At 37.8% G+C, this 21,839-nt stretch overlaps 2 protein-coding genes across 2 annotated transcripts; both read right to left on the bottom strand.

Moving 5' to 3' along the window:
* Positions 1–9,951: 9,951 nt before the first annotated feature.
* Positions 9,952–11,589, bottom strand: LOC116719309 (erythroblast NAD(P)(+)--arginine ADP-ribosyltransferase-like). The gene is made up of 3 exons (XM_032561795.1): positions 11,541–11,589; positions 11,297–11,396; positions 9,952–10,985 (listed from the first exon to the last, which is right to left on the bottom strand). The coding sequence occupies exons 2-3, from the start codon at positions 11,384–11,386 to the stop codon at positions 10,266–10,268; spliced, it is 810 nt and encodes a 269-aa protein (XP_032417686.1). The 5' UTR covers positions 11,387–11,396; positions 11,541–11,589; the 3' UTR covers positions 9,952–10,265.
* A 3,757-nt stretch (positions 11,590–15,346) lies between these two features.
* LOC116719308 (erythroblast NAD(P)(+)--arginine ADP-ribosyltransferase-like) lies at positions 15,347–17,876 on the bottom strand. Its single transcript, XM_032561794.1, has 3 exons — positions 17,755–17,876; positions 17,301–17,400; positions 15,347–17,212 (listed from the first exon to the last, which is right to left on the bottom strand). Exons 2-3 carry the CDS (start codon positions 17,379–17,381, stop codon positions 16,448–16,450), a joined length of 846 nt encoding a protein of 281 aa, XP_032417685.1. The 5' UTR covers positions 17,382–17,400; positions 17,755–17,876; the 3' UTR covers positions 15,347–16,447.
* Between the last annotated feature and the right edge of the window lie 3,963 nt (positions 17,877–21,839).

Genomic DNA, 21,839 nt, shown 5'->3' on the forward strand with positions numbered 1-21,839 from the left:
ATTGCAGTATTACATTGACAATAGTTTTACCAAGGGTAACTTAGGGTGTCTATTGTTTATTATCATTCTTGTTTAAGAATACATCTTCTCTCATCAAAGGCTTATTCCATCAGTTTCAACAAAATATTTCCCGAAATTCTGCCTTAAGGAAGTTTAATTATTCTGGCAAATTAGAGAGTAAAAAAAACAGTCATACCTGAAGTTTTAGGAAGAGCTTCTGGAAGGATGAATATCAACATATCAAAAATGGTTTCTGTGTTTTAGTTAGATTGTTTATTTTATTTTGGCAGAAAAATCCAAATCATGAAATAGATCAGGATCCAAAGAAATTAAAGTGAAAAGAGCAAAATACAAAAACACTGAGTAAGTAAAATGAATAAGGCTTCTGCCCACCAGCCCTGGTCTACGCTGCTTTATACAAAAGGCAGAAGCAGAAGTTCATAAGCTAAACTTATCTGCAGAAGAACACATTTCTTTATTATTGCAAATGTAAACCTCAAAGCTCATAAGTCACAGTCTTTTTCTGTTAATTGTGAACTGCAACTTCCTTTTACTTGCTAACATTCATCTGTTGCACGGCCTTCTATGTCTTCAGCTGCAGTGTGCATGAGGTCTGCGTCTGCGTCTGACCTTGAGCTGTTCTCACCTCATTCTTGGTGTCTCACTTCTCTTTAAGTTGATTCGCCTCCAATTATTCTTAGATTGTTTCTTTTCTACAGCCCTAAAATGCAAAACTTTAAAATGTCTTGGATTTTAAAGACACAAAAATCAACTGATTTTGAGATGCACCAACACACTCACATCCCTCCTTCATCACAGAATAAAATTGAATAACCATTTATGAATGGGTTTTTCTTTTGGTTTGGATCCAGAGGCAGATTGTTGTCTGTTGTTGATCAGTTGATTGGTTTAGGCCCGGTTTGAAATCCCATTAACAACAGAGCATTTGCCAATTGCACATTACCTCACTGAAAATACAAAGCTCCTATTGCTGTTCTGGAAAAGGACAAACTTTAATTGTTCTGTGAAGAAAAACAATTAACATGTTTGCAAAAAACACTTGAAATGGATTTTCAGTTTTGACAGAAGTTTATCCAACACTGTAAAAGTAAGAACATTTTATTCAGCTCTATGCGACACTAACTGACTAAATACCTCAAAAACCATCAAATGATGCTTAGAGACGATGAGCAGGGAGTTCAGGAGAATTTCAGCAGATATTTAGACGATCCAATTCAGATATTCTGTTATTAATTTAAGACCAAATCCACTGATAAAACAGCTTCATCAATGTTGCCACATCAGAACCAAAGTCCTGGAAAAGGACAAGCTGGGATTGGGTTATGAAGAAAATGTCGACAGAAGTTCATAAGCTAACCTATCAACAGATTAAAAAACATCTAAACTTATCTGCAGGAGAACACATTTCTTTATTATTGCAAATGTAAACTTCAAATCTCATGAGTCACAGTCTGTTTTTGTTAATTGTGAGCTGCAGCTTCCTTTTACTTGTGTTCATGTCTTATCTTATCTGCTTCTGTGCTTGAGCTGTTCACACCTTATTCTTGGTGTCTCACTTCTCTTTAAGTTGATTCGCCTCCACTGTTCTTTGTTTTTAATAGTTTTTTCCCTTTAGCCCTAATATGCAAAACTTTAAAAGACACAGAAGACACACAAAACCAACTGAATTTGAGATTCACCAACATATAAACAATGTTTTAGTTAGATTGTTTATTTTTTTGGCAGAAAAATCTAACTCATGAAATCAGTGGTTCTTAACATTTACTTTAAGGTTCTATCGAACCCCAGGGGTTCAATGAGTCGGTCTCAGGGGTTCGACGGAGCCTCTGCCGCGGAGGTAAAGACACACTTGTGTAAAGTCGTGATGACACGCCCCGCTTGGCCATCACTTGCTGCAGGGGACCATGTTACATTGCTCGGCCAATCGGTGCTGCGGGGAATTTAGTGTGCGCAGTAGTCAACGGCTGTTGTAGTTGTATGTCGTGTGGCTTCTTTCCATACTAAATATGTCGAGCAAAAAAAGAAGAAAAGGTACAGACTTTGCTGTGAAGATGACATGAGAGTAGCACTTACCAAGGTGCTACTCTCACGCATATCTGAACAGGTCTCCTAAAAACAACAGCAGAAGTCACATTGATTTGCAGGTATGTAATTTGGGCAATGCTTTATTCTGGCCCCAAAAAAGTATTTTGTGGATTCAAAACGACAAAAAACAATAAAACACAAAAAAATTAAGTTATTAAAAAATATTAAAATATTTTTGGGGGCTGAAATTCTTTAATGGGGCCGAAATATTTTTGGGGGGCCAGAATAAAGTAATACTGTAGTTTGTTGTGAGTTCATGCACTGTTGGTTTTGTTCTTTGAGCAAGGTGACATTCATTCACGGCTCATTTTGTGCACCAGTAAAAAAAACATATATATGTCTTGAATTTGGAAAAAAAAATCATATTTTATTTATCTCTAAATAAGGGTTCAGTGAATGCTCATATGAAACTGGTGGGTTCAGTACCTCCAAAAAGGTTAAGAACCACTGCATGAAATAGATCAGGAACCAAAGAAATTAAAGTGAAAAGAGCAAAATACAAAAACACTGAGCAAGTAAAATTTTGTTAAAAGAAGTCAGTGTTTCAGCTGTTTTACAGTTTTCTGGAAGTTTGTTCCAAATTTGTGGTGCATAGATGCTGAAAGCTGCTTCTCCTCGTTTGGTTCTGGTTCTGGGGATGCAAAGCAGACCAGAACCAGAAGACCTGAGAGGTCTGGAAGGTTGATACAATAACAGCAGATCTTTAATGTATTGTGGTGCTAAGCCGTTCAGTGATTTATAAACTAACAACAGTATTTTAAAGTCTATTCTTTGAGCTACAGGGAGCCAGTGGAGGGACTTTAAAGAAACGTGAGGGTAAAACATCCAGACAGCAGGAACTGGAGCTTAGTTGACTTGTAATTTCCTGTAGGGTTTTATAATTAAGTAGTTGGAATTGGGTCATTTTTCCTGTATTTGTTTTGTTTGGGCACAGCATTGGTACTGACTTTATAGTGGATGTACAGATTAATCCTCTGATTTCTTAAATTTTCTCTGAAAAGAAGCTGGAAAAATGGTTGCAGGCGGCAATACATTGGAATTCAGGCGGTAACGTCACAGGAGGGTTTGTGATTCTGTCAACTGTTGCAAATAAAGCTCGAGCATTATTAATGTTTTTGTTTATGACATCTGCAAAGAAAGCCTCTCTTGCATGTTTTAGTGTTAAATGATAGTTACGTAGTCTTTCTTTATAGATGTCACAATGAACGTGGAGTTGAGTTTTACGCCATTTTTGTTCTGCCCTACGGCAGAGTTGTCTTGCAGATCTAACTGTTTGTGCATTTCTCCATGGAGATTTCTTCCTACCAGACACAACCTTCATTTTAATTGGGACAATGGAATCAATAATATCTGAGACTTTAGACTGAAAATCATTTACCAACTTATCTACATCATTACAGCTTAAGAATGAGGAAGAAGAGTAGATTTGATTAAAAGTTTCTGCTGTGTTTTCAGTGAGAGAACGTTTTGTGATGGTTGCTGTTTGTATAAGTGGGTTAAAAGATAAAGAACTTTCAAAGATAACAGCGAAGTGATCCGACAGGGCGACATCAGTTACAGAGACATTGGAAATATTCACACCTTACTGATAACCAGGTCCAGTGTGTGTCCTTGAGTGTGTGTTGCTTGTTTGACATGTTGTGTTAGACCAAAAGTCTCTAAAATATTAACGAGCTTTTTTGCCCTCTCTGTCTTGGGGGTTGTCAACATGAATGTTGAAATCACCAACACTTATTAAACAATCATAATCAATACATATGAGAGATAGAAGTTCATTCAAGTCAGTAAAGAAATTTTCCACAAAAGTTGGAGTTTTGTATAGAGTTACAGTCAAAGTTCGTTTGTGGCCTTTAATCTCAATTCCAAGATACTCAAAAGAGGTGAAGTGACCCAAAGAGATTTTACTACAATTTATGGTATTCTTAAATATTGAAGCCACGCCTCCTCCTTTTTTGTGTTTTCTATTCTCACTAAAGAAATTGTAGTTAGGAGGCGCAGATTCAATTAGTACGATCGATTCATTATTATCATTCAACCATGTTTCTGTCAGAAACATAACATCGATATTATGCTCAGTGATGAAAACATTAATTAAGAGAGCTTTAGCACAGAGAGATCTGGTATTTAAAAGAGCTAGTTTAAGTGACTTGGAGGCCAAGAAATCTTCAGTCTGATGTTCCTTTAGGCAGGGAAACAGTCTGAGGTTTGAATTGGGTCCCCTGTATTTTATGTTTCTGTTTCTTGTAAATTTTCTTGTAGTGATCCGGACAGGTAATGTCCTGTTCTGCAGTGCCGAGGGGCCAGACACATTCTGGAGCAAGAAGGGTGTAAAGATAAAGTCTGGACCCCGGCCTCAGACCTCAGAAACGCAGAGTGATGGATCCTCTGGGAAGGTAGAGTCAGGTGGCTTAAATGAAGTGAGGTCTGCTGCGTGAGCGCTAAGGAGAGACGTCCCAAGTACAACCTGTTGATTCATTCCATCTGTAAATTTAAGAAACTCCGGTCCAGAAGACATTTCTTCATGTGTACCTTGTGAATCCTGTGAATGAGTGGGTGAGCAGAGAGGGAGGGGAGAAGGAGGAAGGGAACCAGTCGCTCCGTCTCCAGTCGATGTTGTATCAGCTTGTTTTTGTTCCTGATAAGGTTTCTTCCTAGTCAGAAATCCTTGAGTCTGTTCTTCTGAAGCGATGATCACGTTGCTGTCCTTGTTGATAAAATGAAAAAGGTTTGCAGTGAGCAGCTTTGTCCCATGTTTATTAAGATTGCGTCCACCTCTTCCAAAAAGGTGAAAACGCTGCCAATAGATCCAGAGGTTATCGATGAAGGTCACTGAGCTGGCAGAGCAGCTTTTAATCAGCCATTTGTTTACCATGTCCAGCCTGGAGTGTTTTTCGTCTCCCCATTGAGGTGATGGAATTGGACCACTGAGAAATAACTTCATTTTTAACTTTCCCATAGTGTTCAGTAGAATATTAAAGTCCTTTTTCAGAATCTCAGATTTCTGCTTTGCCAGACTGTTGGCTCCAACATGCACAACTAAGGACTCAATATCTGGCTGATCAGCGGTTAGCGAAAGAACTTTACGAGTTAAATCAGATACAGTGTCACCAGGAAAAGAAATCACTCTCGTTTTCTTGGGATTGCAAACATGACTGATTCCATTTACTGCCTCATCTCCAACAATAAGCACTCTTGGCATACCTTTCGTTTTCCTGGTAGCCGCTTTGTCCTTTGGGGCTTTGGGGGGTGGATGTGTTGGTGTTGCCTCATTGTTGATGTTTGAAAGCGAGGTTTCACTCAGAGGCTCAGGCTGGAGTTCAGAAAATCTCTTTTTCAGTGGGATTCCCACAGAGTCAGAATGTTTTGAGGCTCGGGCTGGTCGCTTTGTCCTTGGGAGTGGGGTCGGTGGAACCGTTTTGGTTGCAGCTGCTTGTTTGTTTTTCTTTGGTGGAGCAGGTGTTGAGGTTGAAGGTGGGTTTCGGCTCAGAGCCGGCCACGCTGATTCGTCCAGGTGAGGGGTTCTCCCTGTCAGTCGCCTCATCGGATCTGCGGTGTGAGATTTTTGCTTCAGCTTGGCACCAGAGCGTTCCAGGGTGAGCTGCTTGATGCGAGGCGTACAACCGCTCCGTTGATTTGAGGAAGAGTTGTCTGATTTCCACAGTTAGCGTTGATGTCAAAGTTCACCTCCAGCTGTTTGATCTTCATTTCTATAGACTGAAGTCGTTGTATAATACATGTGAACAGTTAATAATAACAGACAGTTTTCCAGAAGTTATCATCCAAATGGTAATAGAGAAATCACTTATTAAACTAGACATGTCAAAACAGTCTGTACTCAGTAAATTGCGGCACAATAATGATCTTTAAATATTGTCAGGACGGAACATGATAGCCTGTCATATTTAGAAGGTCATCAGGGGTCAAGATATAATAGAGTATAAACCCTTGCAGGTTCATATTCAGCAAACAATGAAGTGATTAAAAACTAACATTATACTGACCTGGTGTATATAACAGAAGCACAGTGTCCCCACAAACCATGTTAAAGTCCTTGCAAACCTTTTGCCAGTCTACACAACAAACTCACACACATTTAAACTAGTTTGATTCAGTCCCTGTTCTTAAAGTCTGCTATCCTGCATGTCACGTTTCCCTGTTCAACACCCAGTTGATACAGTGGTAGATCTACCTGCTCACTATTTTATCAAGTTTTGTAAAACCCTTTAATCATCTAATCATTAAAATAACATGTTGGGCCACACATACACTTAAAACATGCAGGATGGTGTCCCTAAAGCATCAGGATTGGCTTAACCTAGTCACTCTGTAACAGTTAGATGTTAAAATGACCGCAAAAAAAAAGTATACATATCTCTTTAGTTGTGGTGACAGTTACAGGAACAGTGGACTGGCAGTATGATGAAGCAAATGGCTGAAGCAGATGCAGAAAAGGACTGGAGAAATGAACGTATGACCAGGCTTTAAACAGATAACGTTTTTTGCATTTGCATATAATTTCCAAAACTTTGCAAGTTAGCTTCAGATTTGTTCTTTTTTCAATGAGTGCTAAAGGTTCATGTCAACGCAGCAAACAGTGTAACCTTTTAGCGCCAGCTAACACCAAGCTGTCAGAAACTTCTGGAAATGACACGTCATCTTTCTAATTAGTCATAATTTTATATACAGTACAGACCAAACGTTTGGACACACCTTCTAATTCAATGATTTTCCTTTATTTTCATGACTATTTATAAGGCAATGAATCCCACTTATTAACCTGACAGGGCACACCTATGAAGTGAAAACCATTTCAGGTGACTACCTCTTGAAGCTCATCAAGAAAATGCAGAGTGTGTGCAAAGCAGTAATCACAGCAAAAGGTTGCTACTTTGAAGAAACTAGAATATAAGGGGTATTTTCAGTTGTTTTACACTTTTTTGTTTAGTGCATATTTCCACATGTTATTCATAGTTTTGATGCCTTCAGTGTGAATCTACAATGTCAATAGTCATGAAAATAAAGGAAACTCATTGAATTAAAAGGTGTGTCCAAACGTTTGGTCTGTACTATACATATATATATATACATATATACACATATCCTTTCCACTTAGTTTCTAACTTGCAGCACAAGAACATTGGTCCAACTACAACCGCGCCACCTAGCGGTCACAGCCATTACAGCAAGTACTGCTTTTCATCACAATGTACAGCACAGTTTACACCTGTAGATCTGATCACTGAGGGGAGAGCTGCTGCTCAGCTGAGCTGCACATTCTGTTTCACATTCAGAAACTAGCAAGAAACTTTGCAGAGTTTTCTTCCAAACAAGCTAGTTAGCAAGAATTTTAATGCTGTTGTTACCTATTTTACATTCATTGCTAGTCAGTTAATGCCAGGAATAAACCCAGTCCTCTTTCATTTCTGGTCAGAAGTTGGACTCACTGTTGTTTTCCACATATTTGAAATGAATCTTTATTGTCACAACAGAAAGAGCAAAGAATCAGGGAGGAGACATTAGAGGAGAGGCCAGCAGCAGGACGATGAGGCAAGGTCTTCTCAGGTAACGAGGGATTATATTTGATAAGGAGAAGGAAAGGGAAGTCTGAGTTATGGCAAAAAAAACCCTTAAAAAATTAGCAAGTTGACAACAAAGTTTGAAAAAGACTCGGCAAAATCAGTTATTTTAGTGGACAACAGTCACAGAAAAACATCACAGCTTGTCTCCATTACTATTTGAATAGTAAATATATTAACTGTTCACATGAACTACTGCTGCTGATCAGTGGGGACTGCTCTGTATATGAGACAATAAAAGTGGAAAAACTTGTGCAGATGATATTTTGGTTAAAATTTATGACTGATTAGTAAGATATGTTATTTTGCTGCGTTGACATAAACGAGGCTTTTATATCCCATCCTGACAATATTTTAAGATCATCATTGTGTTGTCATTTATGAGATTCATGTTGGACCCAAACTGCACCATCTCACCCTAAACTCAGCACCAAGCAGCCATCAGTCCACAAGTACAGAGTGGGCAGGAAATCATTAAATGAATACTACTTTTCTTTTTTTTTTGGCAAAGTTTCGACTAGATTTAACTATTTAACCTTTAACCCTCCCGCAGTCTTAGCGCGACACTCAGGAAGAGCACAGCCGATGTTGTGGTCGGTCAACAGGGTGACCCGTCAGCCCTTCAGTTCACAAAACCACAAAATGGACCTATTAGTTTACACCTGTTTGGTATGAAGTGACAATTCAAACACTGAAGAAATTACTTTTGCTATTAAGTCACCAGCAGTATTTGTTTTTCTTCTTTTTTAGAGCTACCTATATAAACACCCTGCTGCTCCCTAATATTAACAATCAAGCCTTTAGTGACATCCCTAACTTTATTCCAAATGCATAATTGGACATGCAGATACCATTTTTGGATTTGTAAACCAACCAGTTGGTTTCCTAAGGCCTGTATCATGTTATTATTTTTATGCTACTTTTATGATGTTTACAGAAACGTCTGCAAGGTAATAGCTTAACATGACAAGAGTGCATCAACACAGAGAGGAAGTGAAGCAGTTTCTCACGCTTAGTCGTTTATCTTATTTGGTGGTGTACTTCCCACATCTTCTTCTGTGAAAACCTCTAAAGAGCGATTGACAAAGAGGGGAGGGAAATGTTACCAAATCAACCAGATCAAGTTGAGACTTTTTGAACATGTAAGATACATTAGTTTAAAAGATTGCAGTTTAATTATGTTCTCAGAAGACATCCATCATAATAATTCATAAACACCCTTTATCTCAAATTCATAAACGGTCATGAACCAACAACTTGTTCCCATTATTCCACTGATGATTTGGAAAAAGCGAAACATGAGCCTGGTAATTAAAGGCTACATTCAGGATCTTCTAAATTGCACCTTTTCAAATTGACCTATCGGATGACTTCATCAAATGTGGCACATTAGTGGATATGAGCATCACTTGGAGGAAGAGGAAAACAACAGAATGTCCTTCTGAGACAGCGCTCTGCAAAAAGGAGAACATGAAAGTCACACAGAAGTGTGTTGACGCGAAGTTGCATTTGACCTAACCCTAACCTCTAACCCACCAACAAGAACTAATTATCTGGCACAGCTCATGCAGAATAAAACACAGTTTATATGTACATGGTTCATACAGTATATTGTTGATAGTACACACACACATTTCTCTTCAAAATTCTCTTCAAACTCATACATTTATTCACACCAATATCCTTTCTCCATGACTGGCCTCACACATAGTGGCATTTTATATGTTAACCATGAATCTGCAGATCAGCAGAAGAGCTTTTAGTCAACATACCACTTCCTGCTTCTCATGAGACCCCTGCAGACCACTTCCTAAGGAGTTCAGACATGCAGAACCACAAATTAATACATTAAAACTGAGTATAGATTCTGTGTAAAGAGACATTTCAAGGACCAATTATTATTAGACTAAAAGCAACCCCAAAATGTAGATATATTTGATCTTTAAAGTAGACATATCATGCTTTAAATCCTTCACTTTTATTCAATTCAGGTCAATATAAAGAGGAACAACAATACTTTGGTCTGACTTTGTAACTTAAAGTTACAAGTTGAAACTTGAATCAAAATATAGTTGCCGTTTAGGAAAGCATGCCGTTTAAGGCCAAACTTAAACTACTCAGAAATATTCAGTTGTATTAATTAATTCATCTATTATTATGCAAACAATACACATATAATCCTGCTACTAAAATATTGTATAATTTAATACGTACACAATGCTGACATTCATTAAAGAAACATAACACATGTTTACATATTAATGTATTTATTGAAGTTGCACAGAATAAAGAAAAAGAACAGCATTTTCTTCCAGCAGAAATACTTTCACATTAGCAAAACAATGGTTTAAAAACCTTGTCCTCTAAGCAAACCCAAAGCTTCAGCTTGCAGCAGTTAAACGGTTCTAAGTAGCACAGAGAAGCTCGCCATTAGCTTTTACGCTACAGCCTAAATTTCTGCATGTTTATTCAAAGTGAGGAAGTTGATTGAGATCAATCTGAACTTTCTCTTTAAAGATCAGCCAGGTGTAAATTTAGAACAAGATGAAACTGTTCTAAATTAATGCGTGTGAAGAAAGAAAATCACAAAATTATTTGGTTTGCAACATGGCAGTCAAGATTGCTTTGGAGCCGAGCATTTTTCAGAACATAGACAGTCTTACAGTCATTAAGTTCTGGAGGTTTATCTTTGCTGACTATCTTGAACTTCTCATAAGGTGGAATGAGCACCTCCTGCTCATAATCTTGGAGCTTTGGGTATTTTTTCAGATAAGCTCCATGACAGGTTGTAATTTTAAAGCATGTTGTCTCACCAAAGTGTGTCAGAGTTGATAATTTGGAGGAGGAGGCAAAATTACCAAATCGAATTTCTTGGTTGACTTCACCTGTTAACGTGGATTTCATTCTACGGAAAGTTGTGTAACACTCATTATGATTGGGTTTGAGGATCTGTATCGCTCTGGTCAGCCAGAAATGCAAGGAGTGGAATGGAAAGGATGAACTATATTGTTGTCTCTTGGTCCGGACTGCGTCATTGAATGCCTTAAAGAAATCTGCTGGCCCTCCAGCTGTGTAAACACAAATTGCTTGCATGTGATCTTTTGTTAGAGCCTCATCTGCTGGTTCTTTTTGTTTCATATTTCTATCTGCACAACTTTCTGCTCCCTTCCATGCCTTGCTGAATACATTATTTTCCATTTCCTTTTCAAAATACGTCTTTTTGACCTTTGCCTCCATCTGTGTAGCACAGGTAGAGTACCTGTCATCAACAGAGTTCACAGCCATGTCCAGCGGATCACCAATCTAAAAGCAATGAGAAAAAATAGATATACATAGGACAAAGAGCACAGCAGGATGTAGATGAAGTTACATTCACTTCACTTACTTAGTTGGAAATAACAGGAAATACATCCTTCAATGTAGGAAATTTTAAAAAATAGCATTGCGAACTTAAAATCTAAATGACCTTTTATGAATTTTGCAAGTAGAATTGTTTTGATGTAAGATCTTCACCAAAAATAAAAATGCCCATGCTGTTGCAGTAAGTATAATTTTTTTACTTTGAAAGAAAAGAAAGTCTATATAAAGTATATTCAATTTGCACTGACACCAACAGAAAGAAAACTTGCCTTCTCTGGTTGAACATGAAGCAGGCAGCAAAGAGACAACCACAGAGAACCAATCAGGAACATTTTGGCCTTCATCCTCGCAATCCTGCAACAAATTAACAGTTAAACAGAAAGACAGGAAACAATATTTATCAATGTGATGACTATATATAAGGAATATTAAAATTTAATCTCACAGGAGCTCCAGCAAACACTATACTTGTATTTTAAAACCGAAATGAAATCTTACGTTTTTCCAAAAACAACGTCGTTCTGGAATATATTATCAAGTGATGAAGGGTTGGCCAGCAGGATTAGGATTTCTACAATGACTGCTCCTTAAATACGCTGCTGTTTAGAAAAGACCCACCCACAGACACACATGTGGAAATACTTCAAAAACTTGTGGTCAACTTAACAAAGTAGGGTAAATCATGTGTGTCAGTGTGTTGCTGCTCTAGACTCTTAAACTATAGTTTTATAGTGTATTGTCATAAAAAATAAACAGCCAACCAGTCAAACTGCTTCATTCAGAGCTAAAATTTTACTTTTTTGCATACTATATATTGCTAATCCAGCCATGCAAATTTTCTTTTCAAATTATCTGGTTTCATCTGTAGTTAAGGAACCTGTAATTTTAGCTGGACAACATACAAATACACATTGCTTCTTTATTTATCTTCAGTATGTTGGCATTCTGTGGTGGAACTTTACTTATTCGTTCTCTGATACTGAGATTAAATAACTAATTTTTTTTTAGAAAAAGAGAATGATGTTGTATAGAAAAGCAGCATAACTACAATAAGACTTGTAAAACAAGACACACGTTTGTTCTCAACTGCTATTGTGAACTGTAAAATAACTTCATCTCTATTATGCGTGCAAAACATAAGTTGTCATGTTTTCTGTTCTTAATCACTGAGAAGCATTGCAGTTTATGATGTATGGTTTGGATGCAGCTGGTCACCATGGAAACCCAGTCCATGAAGCTCTGTGGATTGTTCTTGAGCTGAAGGCCACATGAAGCTTGAAGGTGTGTAGTGATTGAGTCTGCAGAAAGTTGCTCTTTCCTCTTCGCACTACGTGCTTCACCATCCACTGACCTCGCTCTTTCAGTTTCCTTGGCATAACCACTTTATGGCTGAGTTGCTGCCATTTCCAAACACTTCCATTTTCTTCTGATACAATATTTAGCAGCGAGAAAATGTCACGACTGGATTTGTTGCACAGGTGGCATCCAATCACAGTTCCACACTGAAATTCACTGAGCTCTTTAGAGCGAGCCATTCTTTCACAGATGTTTGTAAAAACAGTCAACATGCCTACATGCCTCATTTTATGCACCTGTGGCCTTGAAAAACATGGGGACACCTGATTCTGATCATTTGGATGGGTGAGCAAATACTCTTGGCAATATAGTTTAACACTGAATGGACATGAATCTTTGTAAAACTAAACCACAGTAAATGGTAATAGAAGTTGTAGAGTGTACCTTTTGTTTTGGTAAGGCAGTAAAGGTCCATGACCCCAAGCAAGTTCAAAGTCAGTGTGCTGGTTAATCATGACTGACATACTTTTAGATGATGATGTCAAACTCATTGTCTAAAAGATAAGAAGGGACTTGTCATTCTTGCTGCTTGTTTTTCCACAAACTTCTGCTTCAACAAAACCCAACAGTCTTCTTCTTAAAAAGGTCAGACAAGGGCGTGCCGTGGTGGCGTAGCGGTTGGCGCAACCCGTATTTGGAGGCCTTGAGTCCTCGACGCGGCCGTCGCGGGTTCGACGCCTGGACCCAACGATATTTGCCGCATGTCTTCCCCGTTTCCTGTCAGCCTACTATCATATAAGGGTCACTAGAGCCCACAAAAGACCCCCTGGAGGGGTAAAAAAAAAAAAAAGGTCAGACAAATAAAGTAAAACAGAAGTTTAAACTTTATTTGCTTTCAGGAAAAAGAGAAGATTCAGAGTGATACAATTACTTTTGCTATAGAGTCACCAGAACAAGTAAAATAAAACAAAAACAGAATACAACAGAGTTTAAAACTACATAGCTGTAGTAGTACTGATGTACAGAGTCATCAGAATTAAACTTGTTAATTTTTCAAATACATAATTGGATCTGTAAACCAGCCAGTTTGTTAGGTAGCATGCATCATTATTATTTCATGCTGCTTCTGTGGCGTGTACACAAACTTGTCCAGGACATTGACAAAGCATGACAAACATACAGAAGCACAAAGAGGAAGTGAAAACTTCTCTCACCCTCAGTCATCTATCTAATCTGCTACTTCATGTTGCTTTTGGCAATTTACCATCAGCATCTTCTTCTGTGGAAGCCTCTAAGCACTTATCGCCAAAGGTGAGGGATACATCACCAGGCAGATAAAGTTGAGACTCTGTGAACTCTCTGACCTTCTGAGCCTGTTTTATCCTGTTTGGGGGCAACAGAAAGGCTGGAAGGCCTGGTTCCACCTCAGGGTCTCCTGGAGTGGAACCAGGGTCTCCTGACCCTGAAGTGGAACCAAAATACTCAATGCAACCTATGGGGGAATTTGACTGCCAGAAGTTGAGAGCTCACGTTTTACAATCTGAAATCTTGCGGCTCAAGGAGTACCGTCGCCTAACAACCGTTCCAGCCAATAGAATGGCAGTTTTCCACACGGTGCAGTTAATAAAACACATCTCCTCTTCTGTTGATGGGTAGAAAACAACTCCAACTTTCTGCCCCTTCCTCCATGTCATGACATGTTTACAAAAGAATAATCAGTTGTTTTTGTCAAGCTAATGGTTTCCCAACTGAATAAAACTTACAACAAAGATTATTTCCATTTCACCTGCGATCGTTTGTCATGTAAGCGCAAAACTGATAGTATATGTATGTTCTTTAAAATCAACACCAGCATAACCCGTCTTAAACATCTGTTCAGATCCTGATCTGTGACCTATAGGTCAATAGGTCATCTTGACCTATTGAATGACTTCATTTAGATTTAAGTATATTTGATCTTTAAAGTGGACATATCATGCTTTAAATTCTTCTTCAGTTCAGGTCAATATAAAGAGGAACAGCAATACTTTGGTCTGACTTTGTAACTTAAAGCCTTGAAATTGGGCATCTGTCTCTTTGAGGAACTCTTCAGGAAGTCATCACCACATCACTCCTTTCCTAGCTGAAGCTGAAGCTGTGCACTGACTCTTGATCGTTCTTCTTTAGATTAACGATCAGGCGGTGTCCAGTCATGGCACTTGGTTGATGTGGCTGTCCATTGGGCCGCATCCACTTAAATTATGGTGTAAATAGTGTTGAAAATCAGGACATGTTGTAACGACTTTGACCACTAGGTGGCGGGGTTGTTTCTTGATTTCTGTGCTTGTGCTGCAAGTTAGAAACTAAGTGAAAGCTGCTGGACCTGAACTGCATCATCTCACCCCCAACTTAGTCAGAAGAAAGACGGAGCCATCGGTCCACAATCCAGGAATTTATTGAATGAATAATATTAGAATTAAAATAATGAGTAAAACTGCTTTTTGTGAACAGTTACCTGAGATGCTATGATTCATTTCATAACAACTGATCTGAATTCATCAGAGGATTTATTTTGTAAACATGGCAGATTTCTGATGAGACTTATGACCATTTTTAAATGTACACAGATATTAAATAAAGGGAACCCAACCTGGAACCTTGGGGTTCTCCATGTGTGAGTTTTGTCAGCTCTGATGGATAGTTACCTATTGACATCTACTGACGTGAAGAAGTCTCTGTTCTTTAGCCAAGACTAGAACCAGTCAAGTTCTGTAGAAAGTCTGACCCAGATCTCCAGTTGTTAAAAAAACCCCACTGGAGTCTAGGTACCGTGGTGAACACGGAAACTTTTGGACATTTGATATGCAAGGCAACATGTTTTTATTATTATTATTATTATTATTTTATTTCACAATCCAAACATTCATACTGTAGATCAGTTTTGTGCTTGATCTGTTTTGAGAGTATTTCAAGAATATTTTCTGAACAACATTATTTTATCTGAACACAGACGCAGCAAGGCTCAGGTGTTCCAATATAATGTTTATTAAAACAGAAAAAATCAATCAGGAAATATAGCAGATGAACAAAATAAATGATCACAACCATCAAACATTTAACTATTTTAAAGACACTTTTAAAATCTAAAGTTTTTAAAGTTATTTTAAATAGCAATAATTCACAACAGACATCGTCTCACATAAGACAAAAGGGTCAAATTCATGTCCAATCACACAGAATATATTCTGGTTCAAATCAACATCTTATCAATCTAAAACAGTCCAATCATACAGATTCAAATCCAGCTTCACATGCATACGCAGTTCACAATTCAAATTTTGATACATTTTAATAAATTTAAATAAAGATAATCGTTTCACTGAAGTCACATAAAAATATTACAATCTAAAGCAGCCCAGCTAATTATTATGAGTTCTTGACTTTGCAGCAAATGAACATCTTGATCAAGCATGTGGCGACAGTAAGAAGGAATGACTCACTTTAAACATTGTATGCAGATTAATGGGTTACAAAATGCCACAATGTAATAAAAGCATTGTTTTTTTTTCTGTTTTCTGAATTATTTTACAGTTTCCTTACTCACATGAGCAATAAAATATTTTAAACACTTACTGTAGCTTGTCAAAAAGATATCTGAATCCGCATACAGACATCATCACAAAGCTCAGTTTGAGAAGCCATCTGCTCTAACAAGCTGGCGATTGGATCAGAAAAAAAAGAGCAGAGTAGAACTGGTTTGGGATTACTTTTTATGGGAAAGAAAACGTAAAAAAAAGGAAAGCTAATGGTTGCAGTTAAAACTCATGTGCACAATAAATGTGAATTAACGATTAAATGTTACTTGTCACTTAATTTCAGCTTCAAAACTTAGACAATTTTCTCTTTTAAAATTTTACACAGTAAAGATTATGCATGTTCACATTCACTGTTGGATATTTGTTATCATAACTCGGTCGGCCCTCAACACACCATGTGAAACTCAGGATTGGATTCGAGTGAACGAGATGAAATTTGAGTTACGTTTTGTTAAAATAGAACTGATTTTCTTTAAAAAGAAATCTCAAATTATGTCCAGATCTGAGCACCACCGCCTTTATTTCTAGGACGTTTCAGTTAAAACCACGCAGACGTTTTCTCTTGACTAGAGTACAGTTTAAATTGGAACGAGGTTTGTCTGTGCTCTGCAGCTTGTAGACGACCTCACAAGGAAGTTTGTTGTTGTCAGCGGCTTTCTTTATTTCTGTTACTTTAAAAACTTCGTAGGGAGGGATCAGGACTTCTTTTTCTGATTTAATGCTAGAGTACTCTGAGATGTCTGCTCCAAAACAGGTGTAGATCTCAAAGCACGACTGGTTACCAAATATTTTCTCGGAAGAATAGTTACCCATCGAACTGGAGGAAAAAGCGCCAAGACGAATCTCTTTGTTGAGAACATTTTTGCTGAATTCGCCGTTTGTTCTCCGGAAAACAGTGACACAGTTTCCTGCTTTGGGTTTAATGGCGCGCAGGGCCATGGTGAGGTAGAAGTGCAGAGTGTGATACGGGAATTTGGTTTTGTACACAGATTTTTGTTTTCGGGTTGCATTGTTGAATTCGCTGTACAGCTGTGGGACGTTCAGGGTGTACGCGTAAAGAGCCATGATTTGTTCCTTCTTCAGCGGCGGGTTATTCGCCCAATTCTTGTTGTAGTATTTCTCGGCACTATCCCAGGCCTGTTTGAAGTCCTTACTTTTGTTTATCTCATTTTGTAAAAATGTCTCCGCTATTTTTTTCTCCATGTCATTTTCGCATTTGTCGTACATGTCATCCACAGAGTTTGGAGCCATATTCAGTTGGATTGGACGATGAATCCAGCTTTTTAATTTTTGCCAATGCTAAACAGAAACACGAAAGAAACATGTTATTGAATATTACGTTCATGTTGAGCATGTGTGGATGTAAAGCAAATAAAACATTCCTCACCCTCTTCAAATTCTCCAGTGGCGTCCCAACACAGGATGCAAATAAGACGAAAACAGCCACCCAGATTACCAACCGTGCCATCTTGACTCAGCAGACAAGTCTGAAAACACATTTTAAACAAAACGCATCAGTGAATAACTGCGTTGGGCATTAGTTGAGGTTTATGGGGATATATTGATGTTCAGACAAATATCGGGGCGAACTAACAAAAAAAAAACAAGAAACAAAAGTTTGAATCCTGAAATAAGCAGGAAGACTTATTATATTGAGTATTATATTGATAATCTTAGTTTTATCAAGGGTAATTTAAAGTGTTTATCATTATTATTAAGACTACATCTTCTCTCATCAAAGGCTTATTCCATCAGTTTCAACATCATATTTCCCGAAATTCTGCCTTAAGGCAGACGTTTAATTATTCTGGAAAATTACAGAGTAAAAAAATGAGTCATACCTGAAGTTATATGAAGAGCTTCTGGAAGGATGAATATCAAAATATCAAAAATGGTTTCTGTGTTTTAGTTAGATTGTTTATTTTCTTTTGGCAGAAAAATCAAAATCACGAAATAGATCAGGATCCAAAGAAATTAAAATGAAAAGAGCAAAATACAAAAACACTGAGTAAGTAAAATGAATAAGGCTCCTGCACACCAGCCCTGGTCTACGCTGCTTTATACAAAAGGCAGAAGCAGAAGTTCATAACCTAACCTATCAACAGAAAACAAAAACATCTAAATTTATCTGCAGAAGAACACTTTTTTTATTATTATTGCAAATGTAAACTTCAAATCTCATGAGTCACAGTCTTCTTCTGTTAATTGTGAGCTGCAGCTTCCTTTTACTTGTGTTCATGTCTTATCTTATCTGCTTCTGTGCTTGAGCTGTTCACACCTCATTCTTGGTGTCTCACTTCTCTTTAAGTTGATTTGCCTCCACTATTCTTTGTTTTTAATAGTTTTTTCCCTTTAGCCCTAATATGCAAAACTTTAAAAGACACAGAAAACACACAAAACCAACTGAATTTGAGATACAAAATCACCAACATATAAACACTAAACTTTTTTTTTAAAACAAAACAAAAACCACTTAAAATGGATTTTCAGTTTTAACAGGGGTGATTTGAACCCCATAGAAATAACCAAGTTTTTATTCAGCTCTATGCGACACTAGCTGACTAAATACCTCAAAAACCATCAAATGAGGCTTAGAGACGATGAGCAGGGGGTTCAGGAGAATCTCAGCAGATATTTAGACGATCCAATTCAGATATTCTGTTATTAATTTAAGACCAAATCCACTGATAAAACAGCTTCATCAATATTCACACATCAGAACAAAAGTCCTGGAAAAGGACAAGATGTGATTGGGTTATGAAGAAAATGTCAACAGAAGTTCATAAGCTAACCTATCAACAGATAAAAAAACAGCTGAACTTATCTGCAGAAGAACACATTTCTTTATTATTGCAAATGTGAACCTCAAATCTCATAAGTCACAGTCTTTTTCTGTTAATTGTGAGCTGCAGCTTCCTTTTACTTGTGTACATGAGGTCTGCGTCCGCGTCTGACCTTGAGCTGTTCTCACCTTTTTCTTGGTGTCTCACTTCTCTTTAAGTTGATTCGCCTCCAATTATTCTTAGATTGTTTCTTTTCTACAGCCCTAAAATGCAAAACTTTAAAATATCTTGGATTTTAAAGACACAAAAATCAACACACTCACATCCCCCCTCCTTCATTACAGAATTAAATTGAATAACCATTTGTGAATTTCTGTTTTTTTGTTGTTGTTTTGTTTGGATCCAGAGGCAGACTGGCATACTGTTCTACCAGGAGTTCATAATCGATCAGTTGATTGGTTTAGGCCCGGTTTGAAATCCCACCAACAACAGAGCATTAGCCAATTGCACATTACCTCACTGAAAATACAAAGCTCCTATTGCTGAAAAGGACAAACTTTAATTGTTCTGTGAAGAAAAATGATTAACATGTTTTCAAAAAAACACTAGAAATGGATTTTCAGTTTTGACAGGAGTTTATCCAACACTGTAAAAGTAAGAACATTTTATTCAGCTCTATGCGACACTAACTGATTAAATACCTTAAAAACCATCAAATGATGCTTAGAGACAATGAGCAGGGAGTTCAGGAGAATCTCAGCAGATATTTAGACGATCCAATTCAGATATTCCGTTATTAATTTAAGACCAATTCCACTGATAAAACAGCTTCATCAATATTCACACATCAGAACAAAAGTCCTGGAAAAGGACAAGCTGTGATTGGGTTATGAAGAAAATTTGGACGAATGAAACAAATATTAGGATATTAATATGAAGACTAAATATTTTACATCCAAGCATTCTGTTACTCTTACAAGTAATAAAATTGTTTTTTGCCACCAGTGCCGTAATTAGCAAACCCCCACATCATCACTTTTGGTATCAAGTACATTCTTTATACAATAGCACATTATTATTGAGAAAAGTTATTTTTTTCTTTTGTAAATTATTTTGTGGAAAACACCAGGGTGTAGTTGTGCTGAATTCCTGTGTTTAAAAAGTAGCAGCTCAGCAATCATGAACTAAAAGGAATGAAATGGAATAAAAAAGTAAAGAGAGAAAGAAAGACAGGACTGAAGCCGAGACCGGATGTTTTCCACACATACTTTTCCAGACGGTTTTCTCGAGATAATGAGTTAATTTTGCTTTCATTTGATGAATCAGGTTTAACACACACACACACCAATCATCTTGTGATTAATTCGTTATCTCAAGAAAACCATCAGGATCCAGAAGTATTTCACAGAGCCTGGCTTCTAACATGCAGATCACCCTGTCACTTTAAATGACGGCAGTCTGGATGACAGTTTTAGAATATAACCAGTCAGATCAATATAAATACTTTTTGGCTCAGTAAAAACAAACAGGCACTTATGTGAATGTAAAACTCCGTACAACAGCATACGTAGCAACAACCCATATTAATCAAGAATCTAATTGGATCCTACTATATCATTGCCATCATGTGGGGAAATGCAAAGCAAATATAGTCTATATTTTCCCCAACAGGTATAAAGTTTCTGTTTCTGCTGCTGACAGTCCTGGAGGTTTGAGTTGATCTGAGACTGTAGCTGTTAAACAGACCAGAGGAGAGAAGGTCAAAGGTTATAAAGTTATGAAATAAGCAAATTTGCTGCCATTTTACTAATTATCCCTAATAATATCTATTTAACCTCTAGAACAACCTGGCTGCAGACTGATTTATATAGTGAACATATATATATACATATACAGTATATATACACACTGCCTGGCCAAAAAAAAAGTCGCCACCAAAAAATGGTCACACTCTCTAATATTTTGTTGGACCGCCTTTAGCTTTGATTACAGCCCGCATTCGCTGTGGCATTGTTTCAATAAGCTTCTGCAGTGTCACAAGATTTATTTCCATCCAGTGTTGCATTAATCTTTCACCAAGATCTTGTATTGATGATGGGAGAGTCTGACCACTGCGCAAAGCCTTCTCCAGCACATCCCAAAGATTCTCAATGGGGTTAAGGTCTGGACTCTGTGGTGGCCAATCCATGTGTGAAAAAGATGTCTCATGCTCCCTGAACCACTCTTTCACAATGTGAGCCCGATGAATCCTGGCATTGTCATCTTGGAATATGCCCGTTCCATTTGGGAAGACAAAATCCATTGATGGAATAACCTGGTCATTCAGTATATTCAGGTAGTCAGCTGACCTCATTCTTTGGGCACACAATGTTGCTGAACCTAGACCTGACCAACTGCAGCAACCCCAGATCATAGCACTGCCCCTACAGGCTTGTACAGTAGGCACTAGGCCTGATGGTTGCATCACTTCACCTGCCTCTCTTCTTACCCTGATGCGCCCATCACTCTGGAACAGGGTAAATCTGGACTCTTCAGACCACATGACCCTCTTCCATTCCTCCAGAGTCCAATCTTTATGCTCCCTAGCAAACTGAAGCCTTTTTTTCTGGTTAGCCTTACTGATTAGAGGTTTTCTTACGGCTACACAGCTGTTCAATCCCAACCCCTTGAGTTCCCTTTGCATTGTGCGTGTGGAAATGCTTTTGCGTTCACAATTAAACAGACTCCTGAGTTCTGCTGTTGTTTTTCTTCTATTTGATTTGACCAAACGTTTAAGTAATCGCCGATCACGATCATTCAGGATTTTTTTCCGACCACATTTCTTCCTGGAAGACGATGGTTCCCCACCATCCTTCCAGTTTTTAATGATGCGTTGGACAGTTCTTAACCCAATTCTAGTAGTTTCTGCAATCTCCTTAGATGTTTTCTCTGCTTGATGCATGCCAATGATTTGACCCTTCTTAAACAGACTAACGTCTTTTCCACGACCACAGGATGTGTCTTTTGCCATGGTTGTTTAAGAAATGAGGAGTTACTCATTGCATCAGCTGGGGTTAAATAACTTGTTGCCAGCTGAAAGATAATCGCCTATGCAGTACTTATCCAATAGGAGGCTTGTACCTATTTCCTTAGTTAAATCCAGG

The sequence above is a fragment of the Xiphophorus hellerii genome, chromosome 5 (assembly GCF_003331165.1).
Source record: "Xiphophorus hellerii strain 12219 chromosome 5, Xiphophorus_hellerii-4.1, whole genome shotgun sequence".
Taxonomy (NCBI): Eukaryota; Metazoa; Chordata; class Actinopteri; order Cyprinodontiformes; family Poeciliidae; genus Xiphophorus; species Xiphophorus hellerii.

Bases quoted from the DNA above. Each gene is read 5' to 3' on its own strand.
- LOC116719308 (XM_032561794.1), bottom strand. From the start codon at position 17,381: ATGGCACGGTTGGTAATCTGGGTGGCTGTTTTCGTCTTATTTGCATCC. The intron at 17,213-17,300 runs GTGAGGAATGTT...GTTTCTGTTTAG, and splicing joins CACTGGAGAATTTGAAGAGG to CATTGGCAAAAATTAAAAAG.
- LOC116719309 (XM_032561795.1), bottom strand. From the start codon at position 11,386: ATGAAGGCCAAAATGTTCCTGATTGGTTCTCTGTGGTTGTCTCTTTGC. The intron at 10,986-11,296 runs GTTGGTGTCAGT...CATTGCTTTTAG, and splicing joins AGAAGGCAAGTTTTCTTTCT to ATTGGTGATCCGCTGGACAT.